Source organism: Mycena indigotica (genome assembly GCF_014461135.1).
Source record: "Mycena indigotica strain 171206Taipei chromosome Unknown Mind.scaff0019, whole genome shotgun sequence".
NCBI classification, from domain to species: domain Eukaryota; kingdom Fungi; phylum Basidiomycota; class Agaricomycetes; order Agaricales; family Mycenaceae; genus Mycena; species Mycena indigotica.
In genome coordinates, this window is record NW_023503018.1 from 330,773 (window position 1) to 350,862 (window position 20,090).

Genomic DNA, 20,090 nt, shown 5'->3' on the forward strand with positions numbered 1-20,090 from the left:
ATCCTGTCGCCTGACTCTATGTTATCCTTATGCGCGTTCTCAGATACCCGCACGCGGTCCACGATTTCACGCAGCATAAGATGCGCTGCCGCTGGTCAAGCTGTATATGCCGCCTCTTTGCCGTGGTTCATCGGCACCGCAGTCGTGGGCAAACACCGACCCTTGAATTATTTCCCCGACGTACTCTACCATCCGCTCATTCGTCGATCCACACCCGACATCGCCACCATGGCTTCTCTCTTCCTATGCGTTTCACATTAGTGCTAAGTCTTGTCCGTTGGAAAGACCGTGACCGCGGCAAGATGCCTGGCGTCTTTCGTATATGTCGCTGCTCTCCTGGGGGAGCTCCGCGGGGAATACACCTGTCGAACACGAAACTATGGCCCGTCTTGTGTCTGTGGACCGTTTTCACAAGATGGACAGTGGCTTCGATACGGGCTGAAGTACATCCTGCCGCTGGGTACAGAGCTGGAGATGAACCTTGCGCGTTTTATGCCTCGGGGTTCATTGGTGGCCGCTTCAAGACGGGCACTCAGGCCTCCACCTGCGAAGGTCGGGGGAATGCCCCGTGGGCTATGTATCATCGCTCGACACGCCGATAGAGTATCATTATTCCTTAGTCCTTCGTACTCTGTTCTTGTCTACTACCGCCAACTTGCAGAATTGTCAAATCTCTGATGCCGCGCGACCATGACTTGTCGATACTCAAACTCCGCGGGTCTTACATCGGGAACGAATCCCTTGCAAGGGCCAACGCGGAATCAGCAACCACCCGCAAGATCAAAGGTGAGAGGGCATCTTCCTCGCCGTTGACATCGCTTTCGCTGGCAGTATGGAAGGGTGAGCAAGCGGGGCGAAAACGAGCAAAACGCGGCCAACCGTGACGACATGTAGATAAGTATACTGGGCGGAGCCGAAGGCGCTAGCCTGCCCTCCAAGACTCTCCGCCTCACTTTCATCCAGCTCCACATTGTTAAAGCAGCGGCTTGATAACATATACAGAACAAGTAGTTGGTAGCCAGACGGGGTTGGTGCAGTAAGAATACATGCAGCAGAGACGGAGGGAGAAATGCAATTGTTTTCAAGGGCAGAGTTGAGATAAGAAACAGAAATAGTAGTGAGAGTAAGGAGAGAGCCAATTCGATCCACTCGCTATACCCGCGAGCCAGGGAAGTATCGCTTTTGCTAGTCGCCACACAGGATTAGGAAGGTGATTGCCCGCTGCCCGCTCTTCAAAAGCCCACTCCCGCGACGATCAATCGCCCTGCCCAAGATGCTATCCATCCCGGCCCCGCCCGCCACCCTTCCTTCTCCCAAGCACGTCTGCGCTGACGACGACATGAGCAACGAGAGCTGGAAGAATGCAATGAGTGTCGCTACATGTAGGGCAACACGAGAGACACCCCACATGGCGGTACTCCGCATGGTCGTCGAGATGTATGGAGGGCGGTCAGCGCCGGAGGTCCGGCGTGGCACGTGACCTGGCCGATTTTGGCAAAAAATGGCAGAGTGGACAACGAGCGATGGCCGAATGGACAACGAGGGTGGTGGGGGGTGCGGGCAAGGAAGGCGGGTGATGCATCGGTGACGTGGGATGAGGACGCGGAGGGGGAGACATGATTATGGGCAAGCTCCCTGGCGAGCTAGCTTTGCGTTAGGTGGCGGACGTTTCGCCTCGTAAGTTGACCTGCATAGGCGGGAAACCGTCCAGGGTAATGTGACGAGAGATGCTAGAGCGGCTGCTTGCGCAACTGATATTGAGCGGAGAGCTATGGCCGTTGCCACAAACCTGGCCCCACTCCCCGTCTGTCTTGCGGCTCTTGCCCGTTGCTCGCGTTGGCGAGGAACAAAGTGGCCGTGAACCAGTGGTAGGAGTAAATTGCGGGCAGGAGAGCTGAAGGCAGGTGTGGCACATGGATGTGGTCGTGGAGAAGAAAAGGCCGTTTTCGCCCGGATCGGCACGTGATTCCGGCCGGCGACCGACCGCAGACCCAGGGCGGAGATCTGAGAGGCCGCGGGTGTCGACAAGGGGGCCTGGCTGCAGCAGCGCGATAACAAGAGCGGCGGGTGGACTCATTTCGAGCTTGTTGCTGGCCCGCACGCCTGCAGGCGATAGCGACTAAACTTGAAAATGGCTGGCCAAGAGGGAACAAGAGGGCGAATGCGAGTGCGGTTTGGATTGAGTGTGGGAGGTGTGGGAAGGGGAGACGAGCGAGCCGGCCGTCTCAGCTAACTCTCCTCCCTGGCCCATATACTGGCGCAACGCGTACTTTGTAACCCGCGGCCCGTCGCTGGTCGCCTTCCGAGTCTTTCCTCTCGCGTGGCAGTTCCAGAGCGCGGCCTTGTTAACAGTGTTAGCTGTGTAAGTTTTACGCTCGAAGACACTCACAAAATGTCTCCAGCGAACTCTGTCCTTCGCTCCTCGCGCCTGACACGGGCCACTTGCCAGTGTCCCGGTCAGTCTTCCCTCCACCACTCGTCCCAGAACCCGCCTTCTTTCCCGCGCCGCTAGTCGCTTGCGCATCGAGGTCAGTCAAGACCAACACGGCCTGCATCTTCCTCGCGAAAGCGGGCCCATATGTCGATGAAGCCGTTCCAGACGTGCACTGTGTTTGAGTAGTTGAGGATGCGTTGATGGGTGGTCTGCCAAGGCCCAAACGGACTGTGTTTTTGGCAGTAAAAAACTTTTTCGCTCACTGGCAGGCCAGCGCCGCGGCGGGAAGGACCCGGGTTCGGGGGAAGGACAGAGATCGTTGGAGACGGTTATGAGAGTGAGACGAGCGAGGTTGTGTCCAACGTTGAGGCCTCGGGGATGCGCCGCGCAAGTGTGGGGCGCTCGACAGCATACCGGGGAATGGCGCTTAGCGAGCATGTATAATAAGTAAGTAACAAGCAAGCACGGAGGGAAACGATAACGCACTAGTTCCCTCGTAGAAGGTTTCACGCTGGCCATCCCCCAGTACCAGAGCCCCAGTCGGACATCGAGAAGCAGGCCGACGCTGCGAGGGACGGTCAGCGACAGCGCACGTGCTCAGCAGCCGCACCTTCGATAGGTTCCGGACGGGCTCCCTTGAAAGCCCCGAGCCGCGCCGCGCAGGCGAGAGCGCGCGAGGAAAGCGCCGCAGACTGCATGATCGTGGTCGTGGTGGAGAAGAGAGAAGCGGCGATCGGCCCGAGGCCATGTGACCTCGCCGATCTTTCCTCTCCGCACCACGATGAGCCGCAGACGGCGCGCGCTCCGCCCTTGCGCGGCCGCCCTGGAATCGCTACGGCGGCCCTTAGCACGACCGCTCGATGCCTCAAGCCGCTGAGGGGGATGTGTGGACGGCGCCACGTGTGTCTTTCCTTTCCCTCTTTCCCCCCGCTCAAGCGCGACTCATTCCTCAGGACTGCCTTGGACATTCGTGCTGGCGCGCTGGAAGGGGCTTGGGATGGATGTAATGGTCCGGAAAAGCGCGTCGAGCTGGCGCGGGACGTGGACTGGGTGGCCAACGGTGCGTCAACGGCCATCTTGTCTTTTCGCATTCACTGACTAGTACTCCGTTGAAGACTCGCTCAAGAGTGGTTATATAGCTTTCTAACGGATACTACACGCAAAACATCGTCGCTTCATGCACCGGATGATTCAAAACTCGACGCGATGTCCTTTGCTTGCTCAAGCTTTCTGGCATCGACTTCTCCTCGTGTAGGAAGAAAGATAGTGGCGGTATCAACCTTCCCTGCTCCCATACTCCCGCCACACGCGCAACACACCTCTCCATACTCGACAAGTGCACCCGTGGCGCCCACCACCAACTCTCCGTATTCGAAGCCGCCTCTTCTCTCACTGTCGAGCGGTGAGGATGGCGCTAACAGCACCACAAGCGCGTTCTGGGAAACCGGCCTACAAGCAGTCGTACTTTCGCGGGCGGATGTTCATGCTGAACGTGAAGTTAGCGGAGGATGAGCTGGCGCACGACAGGGGATCGATATGGAGGGTGAACGAATGACGCGGGGATGGGGAGTGGCAGGTCGTTTAGGGTTATGAACAGGTCGAGCAATTCAAAGTGTGTAGCTGTGCGTTGACCCTTTTTCATCCTTGTCTATTCTGACCGACCGCGTACAGTGTTTCAGGTATTCCGAGTACACGAAATTATATGAGAGCGTGTAAATCAGAGAATGCGCCGAGGCCGCTGCATAGAATACTGTCATTGTGCGCGCGCACAGCATCGGTTACGCTGCGTGGAATGAACGTTCGCCCCCAAGCAAAGGCAGGAGAATACCGTTCTCTTGGCGGGGGAGAGGAAAGGGGCGCGTGACGATGCGGTAACCGGGTATCGTCCCGACTCCTACGATGCATCCACGAGCTGTCGCTCACATGCGAGAGCTCAGAAAGCTCTCGGCCTCCCATCGAGTGAGACGCTAGACGGCTTCATAGACGACCACTGATTGTTCTTAGGAGATTGCGCTTGCCGCATGCAAACCCGGTTGCTCCGATTTCGACTATCGCCGCTTTGAAGGCATCTGGTCAGGGGCAGACGGTACACTGCGTGGCCGTTTGTTTGCCGTTTTCTTCGCCATACTGGATCCATCTCGAATCCCGCCAGCCGCTGAACTAGAGACTCTATCTCGAGTTACAAAGACCCAGATTCGGCATCTGCTCTGGATTCTGGGGCATCTTTTCGTGCGCACCGGTGAACTCCCTGACGGGGTCTTTGAGCTATGCGGCTTTGTTGTCGCCTGGGTGGACTTTTTGTACGTCTTCCACGACTCTCTGCAGCTAACCGAAGAGCTTGTCGACATACTGCCTTCCAAGACGGTGTTGCTAGCATCCCTGGGACACTTCACGGCCGATCTGGAACATAAATGGCAAGCCAAATGCAACGACGATGTGGGGGGTATCCCGACGGACGCCGAAGGGCCATCTCACAAGATGCAGCAGACGCCTGGGTATTTTCGGCTCTTCATACCAACGTGGGAGTTTGTCATCGGCCAACGCGGACAGTGGGAGGGGGTGGACATAAAGCTGTTCAATGACTTCGTCTTCATGTTCCCCCTGATGCTTAACCACCGTCAGCTCGACGAGATCTTGGATGTGTGTAGGAATGGAGTCTCCACGTTGGTTGGATTGATCCAGACCCATCTGGCGTTGGTTGGCTCTCTCCAATCCCGATCCACTATGCATTTCATTTACTGCTCCAGACCGCTCAAGCTGGCGCTCCTCGTCAGCGAGGTACTCAGGAGTGCAAGCCCCACTGGGCTCATGGTCCTTGCGGAATGCCTGGCATCTCATCGTGCTTTCAAGGAGGTGCTGAACCTACTGAAAGGCACTCTCGACCCTCTGCCCGATGTCTCTCGGTCCGACCATCCGGGACACGAGTTCTGGCGCTCCACGCTTCGATACTCTCTCGATCTCATTCTCATAACGGTTTCAACGAGTCCCCATGCGCTCCGCAAGGCACTGAAGGCCAACGTTATTCCCCAAATTTTTCATTCGGCGCAGTTCCTGCCAGACGAACACCTTCTGCTGTGCCTTACGGAGTTCATCAAAACGCAACTGCCGGCCGGCGTCTGCTTCCCATCGATTTTGCCGCTCATTACCCAGTCCATCAAGGTCATCGTTGCCTCGCCGCTGGACAACACTCCCGACGCAAGACTGAATGAAGTCTGGGACAATTTCAAGCGGAGCGCGGCTTACCAAGAACAGATGCTCAGTGCCCTAAAGCACAAGCCTCCCTTCCTTCGACTGGCTGCCTGTGATAATCCACCGGTAAGCCTCTTCCCCGACAATGTACCTATCTCGCTGAATGTGTTATTTACCTGCAGTGCGGCCGCATCGACAATCGCACGATCTTCCGCCGGTGCTCTTCCTGTCGCGTCCGAATTTACTGCTCTCGTGCCTGCCAGAAAAGCGACTGGCGCGAGGGTCACCACCGCATTACCTGCGCTGCGACCCAGGCCGAATTCACGCGTACGTGATTTCTCTTTCTCCCAGCTGCAATGCTGCATCTGATGTCCACGTTGCTCCAGGAATACGCGCTACGTTCTCGAAGCGACAGCTCTGCTTCTTCCGCCTTATGGTGCACAGATTCTACGTTGACAATTCTGTGGTCCTGCACTGCCAAAGTGCTATTGAGCGTTTGTCCGCTAGCCAGCAGCAGGCCGCCGCCGGTGCCGACCCGCGCCCCGTAATCACCACAACAGTCAGCGTCGTGTGGGGCAAGCTAGAGCTCGATGACATGGTGATCAGCTCCGCGCTGACTCCTGCCAATCACGCCGCACTCCGAGCTGCCGTTCCCAACGCTGATGACTGGATCGACCGCGCGCGGCGGAGCAACGGCCGTCTGGTCCTTTATATCCTCAATATCCCGATCGGGCTGGACGAGCACAGCTTAGTCTTTCCGCTCCACATGAACATGTCGTTCTTGGAGGATACGGCGCTGCGCCTGGCTCGCGCGACAGAGGGGCCGGAGCGCAAAACGGACAACATCCTGGCGCTACCTCAGCAGTTCGTGGCCTGCCAACTGCCCCCGAAACTGTCCGTGACTCAGTAGTATAAGTAATGCCACTGTTCCTTATATTTATGTATATAGTTTCTAATGTTAATGGCAAACGAGCGCTATCCCACCGAGTGCTGCGACGACCAAGACGGGCAAGGCAGCTCGCCAGTGAGAGGAAGGAAAAGTACGCATTCGATTTGGAGAGTAACAAGTAAATGCCCATAGCACAATGGCGGAAAGAAGGAAAAACCATAGCTGGGGAAGGTGGGTGTCCATGTAGCGCAAAGAGAAGCTGATACAAAGTAAGCTGGAGGTGAATCAAGAATATAAGTGGAGATATACGAGCGGAATAATAAGTAGAAGAAGTATCGAGTCTAGAAGCCAAAGTTTAGTCAAAAGATATGTGCCATGAACGGAGTCGATTGAAGAGTGGGAAAGCGATAGAAATAGGACGAAGTAAAGGGGACAGCGTTGTTGGAGAACGGAGGGCACATACAAGATCCTACAGAAAGAAGCAGACAAATGAGTTTACCAACAAACGAGGCAAACTTCGCTAACTCACCTGCCATTTCCTGATTCGGCGAAATCCAAGTAGCAGTCGTTGCGGCTATCTTCCGCGAGCGCAAATGCAGCCAGCGACGGGGCAAACCCGTGGAGACAGCCGTCTCGAAGGACAGTATTTCCCTCCATTTGTCCATCCAGTTCGCCTCGTCCAACGATATGAAGGGATCGAATGCCTCGAATGCGGACATTGTGTCGTGCTCGATTGTATCGTGAAGCCAATCGCAAGTGCCCAAACGAGAAGCACCGGCGCTGGTAAACAGCAAAGCCTGCTTCAACGGGGAGGGTGCTAGCGTGTCGGTTATGGGGAACAAAAATGGCAACGGAAGGGGAAGAGGAGTTTGTGGGACAGAGATGCGGTCTTCGCGCTGACGTTTCGAAGACAATAAGACCAACAAGGCCATATGGTGGTCGGAAAGGAGTTGATAGAGCTGGGACGACAGCTAGGATTGAGGGAGGCGTTGTCGAAGCAAGAGGGCAATATCATGGTCGGTGAAGGCCTGGTTCCAAGTAAGACTAAGTTGATGATGACGGAGAAGAACTCGTCTTGGAGCTCGGTAAGCGTGTGGAGAGGTAATAGAGGAGCCGAATACGCACATGCAGCCGTGCTGGGAATGCAAGACCCAATTGCAGGTCTTCTCCTCCCTTCTTCCCTCCGTCCAGCCCGCAGTTGACGAGAGCGTCCACGCATCCGAGGATAGGCTTTTCCTTCTTCGGCCGACTTGCATAGGCGCATGTAAAGCAAGAAGCCGACTTGTCTGCTTGCTGGGAAGGAAGACGCGACGGATGGGGGCTGGGGATTACGGAGGCAGTGGAGACTTGCAATTGATTAGGGCAAAGAAGGAGCATAGGAAGGCTGTCGAAAGACGTGTTCAGCTCCACAAAGCGCACAGAAGCAAGTAGCGCAAACCCGCACCTTGAGCGAGCCGTTTCTCGCCCAAGACTTCAGCCTTTGGTGCTGCACTCCCAGACTAGTCGCTACTCATGTGCTGGGGGCCCATTGCACCGCTGGCTGGAGTGTCGGAGTCGCCGCACTCGTCGTTGCTGTTCGCTGCTCGTCGCGCCGAGAAGTGTCCGTTCTAGCTATAAGTGGGTGAGAAAGCCTTGGAAAACGGAGTAGCGCGAGGCGTACGAGGTCCTGGAGCGCCTCCATAGGCTGTCCGGCCGCTGCGTGCGTTCCACCCTCCGGCTCGTTGTGGTCGACAAGAAGCAAAAGAAAAATGGTCACGCTGATGAGTCAGCACTCCTCATCTGCTTCTCGACACCCATCGACAGACTCTGCGCATCTCGCCGGCAAACTGTACTTGCTTGACTCTGCGCATGGTGTAGTCAGCGCTCCGCGGGGGGCTCTTCGTGTCGTGGTAGGAACTGATAGTGAGCTGCGGCCTGAGCGAGCGAGGATCACGCTTCAGCTGGGCGGAAGACAGCCTGAGCAAAGACTTGCAAGATCGCCTATAGGTTAGCGGTCAACCCAAAGTGAAATGCTCAGCAAGAACGTTGGACTCTGGAGGTCAACAGCTATTATCCGCGCAACTACACGCTGAATTTAGCTTGACAGATCGAGCGGAAAGTAAATGCACTTACTTATATCAACCGCTAGAGCTCATTTCGTTCCCTGTCCGCACCTCTCCATCCTCGCCGTCGCTCTTTTCGCTGCATCCGCCCCAGCCAATGCAACCGCCATTGGAGGCCCGCCAAACGACGGACCAGTTCGGAGGACGCGGACTGAGCAGCTTGTTATCGAGCATCCTGAATGCGCCACCGCAGACAACAAGGACTGACAAGTCCCAGGGAATCATTCCCACTCTGCCCACGTTCGTTCCTCCCCTCGCATCAGCGTCGTCTGAGAGCCATTCCGGCGCCTCCTCCGAACGAGTACCCCCCCTCCCTGCGGCCCACCCGTGCTTCGACCTCACCCGCTCCTTCCAGCTCAATTCTCAGTATGTGTTAAGGGAGTGATAATTGATTATCGCTTACTCGTATTCTAGCTTCCCCACGAACTGCAACTACGAGTAGCCCCCAAGTTCAAGTTACTCCCTCGTCATCCATAGGTGTGTAGCCGTCTGTCTCTTTGACTTCATCTCACTTGGTTTCAATACAGCATCCACCGCCTCCTCCTCCACAATCCAGCCCGCCCCAGCGACTCCAAGCGGACTGGGACACGCCCTAGCGCTTGACAATACGAGATCAACGCTGGACATGCGGACACGAGTTTGTGAGTGAGAAATCAGCGACACGATGTGAATTGCCTTGCCACGGAGTCATGGCAAGGCAGATGAAAGCGGTCGATGTAGTCGATAGGGAGCAATCACTCGGATTCATTGTCGTCAGGGTATTTGCTGTGAGCGAGACGAGACTCGTGCCGTTGTCGCCGACTGGGAAGACATCCAGCATGAGCAGAGTCTACCCGTCAAGCCAGAGCTGGCATCCGCAGCAGAGCTAATCGCATATATAGCCCTTCGACGCAGAGACATCGTCTACGCCTCGCATACGACCGCAGGAGAAAACGCGCTCAACGGCGGTCTTCCCCCTCGAATGGCGGAGCTGAAAGAATTGGGTAGAAGTCGAATAGCATGGTATACAAGGATATACGCTCGCTAGAGCGATAGCTGCGGTGCTGGAGGAGATATGTCGCACTCTCTGCGGACGGCGAGGCGCACGTGACTTGCCAAATCCGGACAAAATTTCGAGTCGGTCGTGCGGGTGGTGCAGGCTCCGACGAGGAAAAGGGGAGCTGGTGGTGAAGGAAGGGGTGACGATTATGTTGCTTTGGGGTGTATGTTGTCGTCGTTGTAGCTAAACGACACTTCAGACATGAAAGCTGAGGTAAAAAGGAAATCGTACCTTCAAACGCGGCGGCGTTGTCGAGCAACAATAAGAGCGCTCGTTGTATTTCGGTTGGGCATCGCGAATCTCTTGAACGGATACAGGGGAAGACGCCTGTGTCGTCTGGCCAGCGCGAGCAATGTGACGATGCTTGCTTGCTAGCCAAAGCGCGCGACCCCGCCGCCGGGCCAGCTCCAAAGCTGTGGAGATGAAACAAGTACCGAGGGGTCGATATGGCATTAATGGCGGAGAGAAGTTGAGTATTTCGTGGATGAGTGGAAGATAGGTGGTGAAAATTGGCTCCGACAACTGTCGCTCTCTTCTCTCGACAGCGAGCGATATTCGGGGCATGTTCAGGGGGAAAACAGCTCCCGAGCCTTCTCTTAGCGACTGAGAAGTAAGGCCAAGGAGACGAGAGCCTGTTGGGGGAGACCGTCAGCAACGACATTGAGTAGAGAATGTGTGCTTTTGCGCACCGATATGCATACCCGTTCGTCGACCGCTGCCCCCTGAGAACCACCCCAAGATTGAAGGCTAACCCAACTTGCTGAGATTACCCAGTCCTTGTCGTCGTTATGAGTGCTTTCGAGTTGCTACACGGTAGCGCGAGAGTAGAGCTTTTCATTGCTATGCTAGAAGTCAGCGATAAATACGGGCCAATGTGCGCGAAGACGCACGTTGCTCCGTTCGCCGACATAGCGTGAGCAGCTTGAATGCTTGGTGGAGAAGGGCGAGCACCCGACATGCTCGTTGGAGGGCTTGACGAGTGTGAGGCCGGCGGGATCATCGAGGTCGCGAAACAGGAAGCGGGGTGTGTGACATGCACGCGTTTCTCTCTTCCCGACTCCATGGTCCCGCCAGTTGGCGGTCTCAACGACGGCACCCGCTCTTCTGCGGGCTTATACGACGAGATCCTAACGCGAGGCACTAACCATGGTCTTCCCGGTCAACGATGAAGACAAGAGCAAGATGTCGATGTCGAGTGTTGACGCGCAGTCTCGCAATCCGAGTCGGTGCGCGCGTCTCTCCCGCTTTCTCTGTTTGAAGCGACTGAAATGACGTCCTCTCAAGCTAATCTGGCTCACCGACAACGAATGCCGCGACAACACTGGTGCAAGCACTCAGCGCTTGCACAGCTCACAGAACGAGGACAAATGCTTCGAGCGGCGACACGTGTAGAGGACAAGAGAGGGGGAATCTGGAATTGGAGTCGGGAGGTGTGTGGCCCTTGCCAGCTCGTCCCTTGTCAAGTGCTAACCAGAGTTTTCAGCTCGTTTTCTTCTCCGTTTGAAGCAGGACCCGCTAGACCTCTCGCGAATCGTCATATTTCCCCACTATCTTCATCATCAACCTCTACCCCGCCAACACCCATCCGAGCTCCTCCTTTTTCGTCTCCGCCTTGCCTAGCACGGAGTTTGTGGCTCAACCAACCCGCCCTCATCTTGATTGGCGACTTCTCGCGTGGGGTCGCTGCTGCTGCGAGTCATCACAGCGGGCAGCATCTACCCAACGTGAGCGGCAACTTGAAGTCCGCCCGCACATTCTCTGTCGCCAAGCTTGCGCCTTCCTGGCTATAGCGGGCTGGAAGCCTGTATTCTTCACTAAACGAGGGCCATTATCGCAAATACCACCCACGGTGGCAAACGCCATACTCCACATCTGCACAAGTACCAGCTCCTGCCACTCCCGCGATTTGTGGGCCGCCTCTACGACACTTTTTTCGGTGCCTTTTTCGAAGGTCCGAGTAACTGCCGTCACCGTCACGCTGCCCACAGACGACTTTGCAGCTCTATCCCTGCGCTACCTTCGCCTCTATCGACTGTATGCAGTGGTGCATTAGATGCCAATAGAAGCCCCCAATTCTTTCCAGGAGCTGCCACGGGGGAGGAGGTCCTCGTTGACATCGTTTTCGACAACGACCACATTTATGGCCGGATTGGCTCTACATCCGTGTTGCAAGCCACGACCACCTAGAAATCTGTATCTCCCTATGCTTGCGCATATACCCTCACGCCTCCCAATGTTTTCGAATGCGCTTGGGCACCGCATTCATCCTCCGCGGTTGTTTGGGGCGCTGCTCTCCGGGTTCATGCCGGACAAGTCTGTCCAGTTGGCCCAGCCTTGACTTATTCTCAAACACTGTATTTACGATATTGATTTCGTCTACTTGCGCTCTCTTCGTTATGCTGCTATCGATACATACATCATTGACTCGGACTTCCTTACGATTATATTCCCCTCAGCGCCCATAGTACAGTTATTCATGACATGTTATTGACTCGGAGGTTGTGGAATAGAGATGAGATATCTGCTCATGAAGAAGCTATTAAGTGCTTCACGAGATAACACACTCACTTGAGGCCGCTAACTCTCTGGATTTCTTTCACAAACCGCCAGGCTCGAACGTCGGCGCCGGCATAGTTTCAAGACCTGCCATCGAGCTGCAGCACTGACGGCTGGTCCTTGATAGCAGGTCGTTCCACCTTCAAGTCCACAATGGGCCCAGCAAATTCGGAGCAGTGAAGCTCTCGGTCTGCTCGGGAAACCGACGTCGTTGCTCCTGCTCGGACCGTGGTTGTCGGCGCACGAATGGTGAGATTCGAGGGCGAAGCCTGCTGTGCGATTATGATTGCGGCGGGGAGAGTTGGTGACAAAGCCAGCTTCAGCAAGGTGAGTTTGGTGGCGATCGCGGTACCTACGATACAAGTCAGCACGAAATATGTATGCAGAGATGTTAGTGCCAGTGAATGATAATGCACATTGCATCGTGGCTCTCTGTCCCGGAACGGCTCTTTGGATGTCTAGAGAGTTGGGGCCAGGGCAGGCCCGGGACCAGGTGTCGAATCAAGTGGAGTACTCGTCGGCAGGTTGTCGAAAACGGCGTCAATGACGAGATGGTTGGGGAAGCAAGTGTCAAAAAGAGGTGCCGCCACTGTCGCGCAAGCTGGTGATGACCATTCAAGGGGGGTTGGGGGGGATATCCGACGCAGCCTGATATGTAAAAGAGGGCAAGTATCAGCGGTGCGGAAAGCGAATGCGGAATCGGAACAACAGATGCTTACAGCCCCTCCTGATATAGCTGCTGTTTTATTAGTATATGCGCCTCCACCGCCCTTCTCCGAATGCCCGAGTACTTTTGCGGGGGCATACTGATTTGTGCGATTCACGCAGGTCGTCGTTGATAGGCAGGGGCGGTGAGGATGTACGAGCAGCGCGGGGCTCAGAAGCTTGAATGACACAGAGCTCATCTTGATTGGGAGCCATACGAAGAGTTAGAGGATGCACATCTGCCGAGAAAGAGTCAGAAAAAGGGACTACTAGTACAACAAGGACGCTCAGCTCACCGAGATGGTTGACGACATATTATCCAGCCATAAGATCCTCCCCAAAGTGCCAGCGAGTCCCGAAGGTCGTGTAGCGTGTGGAGGCGTGCAAGGCGAGGTGGTGGAGGCTCGGAAGGAAAGACGGGCCGGAGTCACGTTGCGTCACCCGTCAATCCTTCTTAGTCTTGACTCCCACCCCGGGTGGGCCTTGCCACTGTCGTGTGCAATGCTCGAGGGAAAGCACTGCTTCCGGGACGGACCTATGCGGCGCGTGCCATTTGCGTGCTTGGCGTACTCGAAGGCTGCGCGGGTGTCTCTTAGTGCGTTTTCACGGCCGACTGCAGGAAATCTGACTGACCTTCCTCCGCTAGGTGATAAGGCGTGCTGCCCCCACCTTTGAAGGCAAAAAGTAAAGACGGAGATGGTGGGAAGAGGAAGGAAAGATGGGTCTTGTTGGTGCGCTATGATGCTCGCTGGTCGTCCGGTTTCTGAGTGAGATGCTGCATAGCACGACTGTGTCGACCACCGACATGCACAAGCTCTTCGAGACAAGAACGTGGCAGGTTAGCGAATCGCTAGTCTTCTTGGTGCGTCTAAGCATGCTTGTCGCCCTCTCTATTGTTAATGTTTTCATCTCCTGTTAGAGACAACGACAACTGGGCAAGGACCCTACCCTGCGAGAATTGGCTGCTCGGGGCACTCGCAAGTCCCACGACAACGACTCTGAAACGAGTTGCCGATTGAGCTGTGGAGGGCGGAGAGGAGCTCTGTCTGAAACGACTTGAGTCGGTGCGTCTTATTATCCTCATGGCAACGAATGGTACACTCATTTTGTGCTCAGTCGGGCTGGAAAGCCTGAGCACCATGCCTGCCTGTAACAGCGTCAACCCAACATCGCCCGCACATTATCCCAACACCTCTTCTACCCTGTCTGCACTCTGGCGACTGTCTTTCTTGACACATATGTGCCGGAACACCTCACCATTTTCGCCCACTTTCGCCAAATGACCACACACACGCAACGCTGCCAATACCATATTCCCTTCTTCCACGACAGCATCTCGCTCCTCCACATCTACGCAAGCGACAGCTCCTGCTATTCCCGCCATTCGCAGAGTAAACACCCGCTTCTACGACGCTTTTTTTGGTGCCTTTGCAAGTCACATGCGTCACCGTCACGCTTCCCACATCCGACTTTGTAGCTCGCCTCCTGCATTACCTACGCCTCTATCGAGTGGATATAGTGGTGCATTACACACTGTTGGTGTCACACAATTCTTTCTGGGCGTCGCGATAGTCCAGAAGGTCCTCGTCAACGGCGTTTTCGACAGCGACCACACTTAGACCGGAATTGGCTTAGACTGTATATCGTGCGCCACACAATTCTTTTCGGGCGCTGAAACGCGTGAGGACGTCCTCGTTGTCGCCGTTTTTGACAACGACCACATGTATTCGAGGAATCGACTTTACGGGCACATGAAAAGCTGGGACCACTCGGGAGTCTGAATCTACGGATGTCTGTGCATGTACCCTCACGCATTACGATCTTTTCGACCTTGCTTCGGGACCGTGTTCGTCCTTCGCTGTTTTGGGCCCATCGCTGCTTCCGGGGTACATAAGTATCCATATCGCCCGGTTGACCCTACTCTCATTCCCGCCCACGATATCTTATATACATTCTCGACATTCTTCGTGCCTTCTCGACATCAGTTGCGTCTACTCTCATTGTTGTTACTTTTACTCCATCGACTCCGACTTCTCTTTTACCTTGCCGCTGCTACCGAATGCCTAGCTGAGTTATAACTTGCCTTGATAAGCAACGCCGATATTCTAAGCTGTACGATATTCTGGCAACGCCTCCTCGTCCACAACCCGCATGCTGGTATTCGCGCCGTTCATCCTGTTATAGAGCATGCGCAAGAGCTCCTCCGTCGTCGGCTCCGGCTGTCCCCGACCAACCGCAACTACTGAGACGCTGCGCTGCTTGACAGACAAAGGCCACGGACTCAATTCTTGCAAGTCGGCGCGAGCCTCGCCGCTGGCCGGGGTTGGCGGCGGTGCTGCCCATGACTCGGAACTTGGGGACTGCGAGGGAGCTCTTCGAACGGGCAGAATGCGTCGCTTGGGGTTGGGAGCGGCGGGGCGGGAAGGCGAATGCCCATCGCCGGCAGAGGCATCTTTGATATCGAGGGCAGAGTTGGGGAAAGGCATTGTCAGCTGACGCATATCTCTCCGTTTTCGCCTCCAGCGGAGCAGCAGAAGACCCAGCAAGCAGAGGGCAATGATTCCGCCTACAATGGCGCCTACAATAGCGCCGACAGACGCCTTGGCTTTGGGAGGCGGGGTGGGCCCGGGAGAGATCGAGTTGGTCGCTCTGGGTGGCGCTTGTGAGGAGAAGCCACTTGAGCTCGGAGATGCGGGGTCATCAAGCGCAAAGGAGCTTATCAAAGCTTGGATGGCGTTGGTTTGGTAGCCCGTGTCAAACTTGGTGCCCGCAGGTCCACTCCAATACGCGCCATAAATATTACTGTTGTTCTGTGTTGCGAGATCCGCGACGGCGTTATACTATGCTCCGTGAAGGTCTCGGTTTGGAAGGAGACACACACGCACCTGGACAGCTAGGTATGCGCGGATGGATGGTCTCAGGGAGGGGCTGGTTGCATTGCGGGAATATGCGGCCACCAACGCGCGAGGTATCATCATGTCGCCTGTGTGACCAACTTGAAAGACGGTCATTTCTGAATGCTCATGGGCACCAGAGTCGAAACGCACCGCCGTTCTGGATGATTCCAGTTTCATTCTGCCAGCTGTTCGTCTTGAGAGCGGCGCTTATCAGCTCATCGAGCCTGTTTGGATGCCTTCAGTGGGGAAAATGGAGGAAACCAGGCACAAGACGGACATGTCGCGATAAGTCGTGTTCTGCGAGACAGAGTACAAGACCGCGAGCCCTTCGATCATAGGCCCCGAGTCGTATGCGAATAGGCCGACCTTGTCCAGCGCACAGTTGTCCGTGGCGCGAGCAGATATCCCGTCCCTAACGAGACCTTGGTCGTTGTACAGATGCGAGCGGATGAATGACATGGACTGGACTGCCGCGGCAAGGTACATTGCGTCCGCGGTTGCTTCGGCCAGCATGGCCGAAAGGCTGCAGGAAGGGACAAATGAGATTTTTTGCATGTGCGGTGGATCATGGAGGGACGAACATGAAAAAAGCGCTGTAACAGGTGTCAGTAACACACAAAAAACCCGTTCTCGCTGATACGCACCCTGTGGCAATCATGACGATGTCAGAGTTGTTCACATCTTTGTTCTATGCTATGTTAGACAACATGATGAAAACATAACACACAAGGGGAGCGCACCCAGAATACCCCGCCAGCCATGCTAACTGTGCAATGACCATGAGCTGGGGTTGCCTCGGTGGAGAAAAGCACATACTGCCTTGACATGACGAGCTGAGGTTGAAACTCTTGGACGCGATCTTTCCCGCGTCAAGCGCTGTTTGCGTGAGGGTGTACGGGACTGCTGCCCACCACGACTGTTTCGCATACTGAAGAAAGATAGGGACATTGTAGGTTTTGTAGGCGATAGCAGCCCCGTGTCCGAAGGTCCTATAACAAGTTCAGATGTCGCAAACAAGATAGAGACTACACACAGGCCATCGTTGAGCTAATCAACCAAGTCCCCGCATTATCACTGGCAATTGTCCTGATGTTAATGAATGACGCTGAAAGTTTGAAGTTGGAACAAGACCAAGAAACAACGCGTGAGTACACTCACTACATTGAAGCCCGAGAAGTTCTTTGCTCCCATGTTGTCGAGCACCGTCTTCGCTGAGCCATAATATCCTCCCAAATCCGCAGCGTACCGCGACTGGTTGGTGAGCTGATCGAACTCCACGAGTTGAGAGTAGAGCGTGCCGGATCGCGGGTAAGAGTGGGCTGTACAACGCTGTAGGTGAGCTTCTGCACTCGGTGAACAGCTTACTTGGATCGGGGAACATAAAGTTCGTGCTATCCAGCTGCGAGATAGCCTGCGAGATGGCCCCGTGGGCGACGCTGATCCGGTCTTCGAGCGAGGTTGTGATGCTCGGCTTCTGTGGGTTGGGAATGAGCCACGACAGGCAGCGGAAGAAGGCACAAACCCGCCAGGATGGGCCGGGTAGCTGCGCGGCCGCCTGTGCCACCAGAGGAGTGAGGACGAGGGAAAGAGGAAGCATGAGATGTGGGCTGTGCCGGCGCGGATCCCGTTGGTTGCCTCGAAATTCTTCCGACAAAGGGCTGGTAACATGCTGTGGTAGTTAGATGGGAACCCGATGATGCTCACCCGCATGAAGCTTCTTGTGCGCTTTACCTCTACAGTAGAGGGCTATTAATGCTCGTTGAGCAAAGATTCGAAGCTTGCCGCGTGGCAATTCCTCCCAGGCTTTGTGATAGTCATACTTGGCAGTCGACGAGTCGTTGCTGAGTGACTTGTTAGCATACCAGATGATATGAATACACACGGGGGAGAGATGCCAACGCGTGGTGGTTAACTGTTTCTCCCTACCGACTCTGCAAAATGAGAAAACACGCGGAATGTATGCGTGTTGTTGACCCAAAAATTGACGATAATCTTAGTCCCTCGTTACGACCGTCTTACCATCCCTCGATTCATCCTCCGGTTGCGACGGAGCGCTTAGTTTCCAGATTTGACGCATGATTGCCTCATCTTCACACTCTGTGCAGACGTCGTTGTCGTCGGGTGTCATTTTTGGAACAGAGTCGGCATTGGGAGCGTGATGTAACTGAGAGAGAGCAAAAAGCTAGGAAGTCCGACACGAGTAAAGACTAGCACCATCGATTCTCTCCCTAGCCTCACGGGCGATGCTGTCCAATACAAAGGTCAGCATTGAGCAAACAAGGTAAGAAGCATACCTGGCTCGACATGGCCGCCTGCATGAGGGGAAGTTGGTTCTCGCTGTTCGCGACAGCTCCTCCTCGATTATCCTCCCCGTCCGACTCTCCTTTGCTTGAGTAGATGCTGGATCCGAGCCCGCAGTCCCGCTCTGAGTCATCTGCCTTCGACTCCATCCATCCCACCCTTATTCCGGCCAGCGCAAGCAGACTTGTACAGTCGTACTGAGCGGGACGGTCAGCACAGCAGCGACACGAAATGGCAAACAATTAACGCACCGTGAGGCTATCCCAGCATCTTCCAGCCCTCCCGAGGGAGCGCGTAGAGGAGAGAGAGCCACTGCGCGGGGCGACAGGTGTTCGCGGCATGGTCGTGGTATAAAAGAGAGAGGCGAGATCGGCCCGAAGACATGTGACTTCGCCGATCTTTACTCCGCACCACCACGACGACCGGCGCACACGCCACTGCCTCCTTCCAGCGCCACGTTAGCTGGTCATCGTCGTCAGGAGCGGTGTCCCGCTCCCAAATGCGATGAGCACGGCGTGTAGGCCCCACGTAAGTCCCTTCCTTGATGTTTTCTGTTTTGCGTGCTGAAGCGCGATTTCTGCCGATAGCACTGCACACTATTCGAACCCTTTTAGACAGGAGTATAGAGGGCTGGGAAAGAGGTGGAGAGGTCCGGGGTCTGCTGTGTCCCGCAGACGGTGCGTCGCCATCTCTGCTGCTGTGTGAAAGTGCTAATTCATCACAGACCGGCTTGGGAGCAAGGGCTCTTTATCACGTTTCCGCGGGAGGTAGACTGCACGCCACACCGTACATATCTACGCGCCACAACGAATCAGCAGGCAAGGGAGGCCAGCAGGCGACAACGTGCGTGCTTGCCTATTCCATGAGCTTCTCGCTGACGGCGCAGACGGCGAAAGCTTTTTCTGACGGGGCCCTATTACCTCTTCCGCCGGCTTATTGCCATCTCTCGCTCGCCATGCACGCCTTCAAATGACAACAGGCGCGAGGCTATGACGGCGGCGGGTCTACAAACTTGCGAAGTGCTGCGGGTTGGCACGCAGGAACAGCGGCGCCTGTCTGGATTCGCGAGGCAGCTTGCAAAATTCATCACGCACTCCACGAATGCTTCTCCCCTCCCTTTCCAACCAGCGAAAGCCCTACCCGCCTGGTATTCCTTGCTCATTGTCGACGATTCTCCACAGGACAGTGCAACTTGCAAGCTCTTCCCTCGCGGGATTACCTTGTCATCGATACGATGGTACTGAAGAAAAATCATGACGCCTCATGCCCGTAGGACCCACGCCCGAGCGGCGCCACATGGTAACGGGTGAGCTCTACTCGCGTTTGCCTACTGCTTAAAGGCGGCTTGTTTCTATAGGACGACCACAGGGAGCATATGATGGATTGAAGGGACTGGAGATCGTTGGGCCAATGCAGGAGGTGGAAGTGCATCAATGCGTTATCTTGGCTTGTCGCGTTTCCTCCTTCAAGTTGGGCAGGGCTGTTGGGCTCGAGGCGGTCACCCGCTGCTGGACAGCGTCGGTGTCTCTTCTCTCGCGCTCGTGCTCGCGACCTCTTTGGCGTCAATCCGAAGGATGGTCCATCCCGCCATAACAGCTCGCAAGCACAAGCCCCATTCCACGACAACTACCAACGTGCGTGATGTGTCTGCTCATTTGTATCGATGCTCACTGGTCAGCAGCTCGCCGACTGCTGCTCTTTTCCTTGTCGCGTGTCGCTTGCGACGCGGCTTGAAGCCAGCACGGACACCCTTAACGAGCGGGAAAGGAATGGACTGTAACGAATGTGCGTTCTTTGATTTATCGTTCGTGCTTGCGTTAACGATCCGGCGGCTCTCGCAGTCAACGCGCTCGAGAAGCTCAAGTCACACTGGCACTGTGAGCGATACAACCGTTAAAGGCGTCGTCTTGCACCCAAGAGCCGCCGCAAGAGAGACGAGAAGAAAGCAGGCGGGCATTACCAGTACTAAGTGTCCACG

At 55.4% G+C, this 20,090-nt stretch overlaps 4 protein-coding genes across 4 annotated transcripts; 1 reads left to right on the forward strand and 3 right to left on the reverse strand.

Moving 5' to 3' along the window:
* Positions 1-4,333: 4,333 nt before the first annotated feature.
* On the forward strand, positions 4,334-6,533 carry MIND_01422200 (MYND-type domain-containing protein; the record flags this gene model as incomplete). Its single annotated transcript, XM_037370607.1, has 4 exons — positions 4,334-4,393; positions 4,439-5,749; positions 5,806-5,950; positions 6,010-6,533. 4 exons carry the CDS (start codon positions 4,334-4,336, stop codon positions 6,531-6,533), a joined length of 2,040 nt encoding a protein of 679 aa, XP_037212988.1.
* A 338-nt stretch (positions 6,534-6,871) lies between these two features.
* On the reverse strand, positions 6,872-7,444 carry MIND_01422300 (uncharacterized protein; the record flags this gene model as incomplete). Its single annotated transcript, XM_037370608.1, has 2 exons — positions 6,872-6,981; positions 7,042-7,444. 2 exons carry the CDS (start codon positions 7,442-7,444, stop codon positions 6,872-6,874), a joined length of 513 nt encoding a protein of 170 aa, XP_037212989.1.
* Positions 7,445-9,479: 2,035 nt separating this feature from the next.
* MIND_01422400 (uncharacterized protein) lies at positions 9,480-10,653 on the reverse strand (the record flags this gene model as incomplete). Its single annotated transcript, XM_037370609.1, has 5 exons — positions 9,480-9,836; positions 9,885-10,285; positions 10,343-10,368; positions 10,424-10,498; positions 10,544-10,653. The coding sequence occupies 5 exons, from the start codon at positions 10,651-10,653 to the stop codon at positions 9,480-9,482; spliced, it is 969 nt and encodes a 322-aa protein (XP_037212990.1).
* Positions 10,654-18,045: 7,392 nt separating this feature from the next.
* On the reverse strand, positions 18,046-18,471 carry MIND_01422500 (uncharacterized protein; the record flags this gene model as incomplete). Its single annotated transcript, XM_037370610.1, has 3 exons — positions 18,364-18,471; positions 18,106-18,309; positions 18,046-18,057 (listed from the first exon to the last, which is right to left on the reverse strand). The coding sequence occupies exons 1-3, from the start codon at positions 18,451-18,453 to the stop codon at positions 18,046-18,048; spliced, it is 306 nt and encodes a 101-aa protein (XP_037212991.1). The 5' UTR covers positions 18,454-18,471.
* Between the last annotated feature and the right edge of the window lie 1,619 nt (positions 18,472-20,090).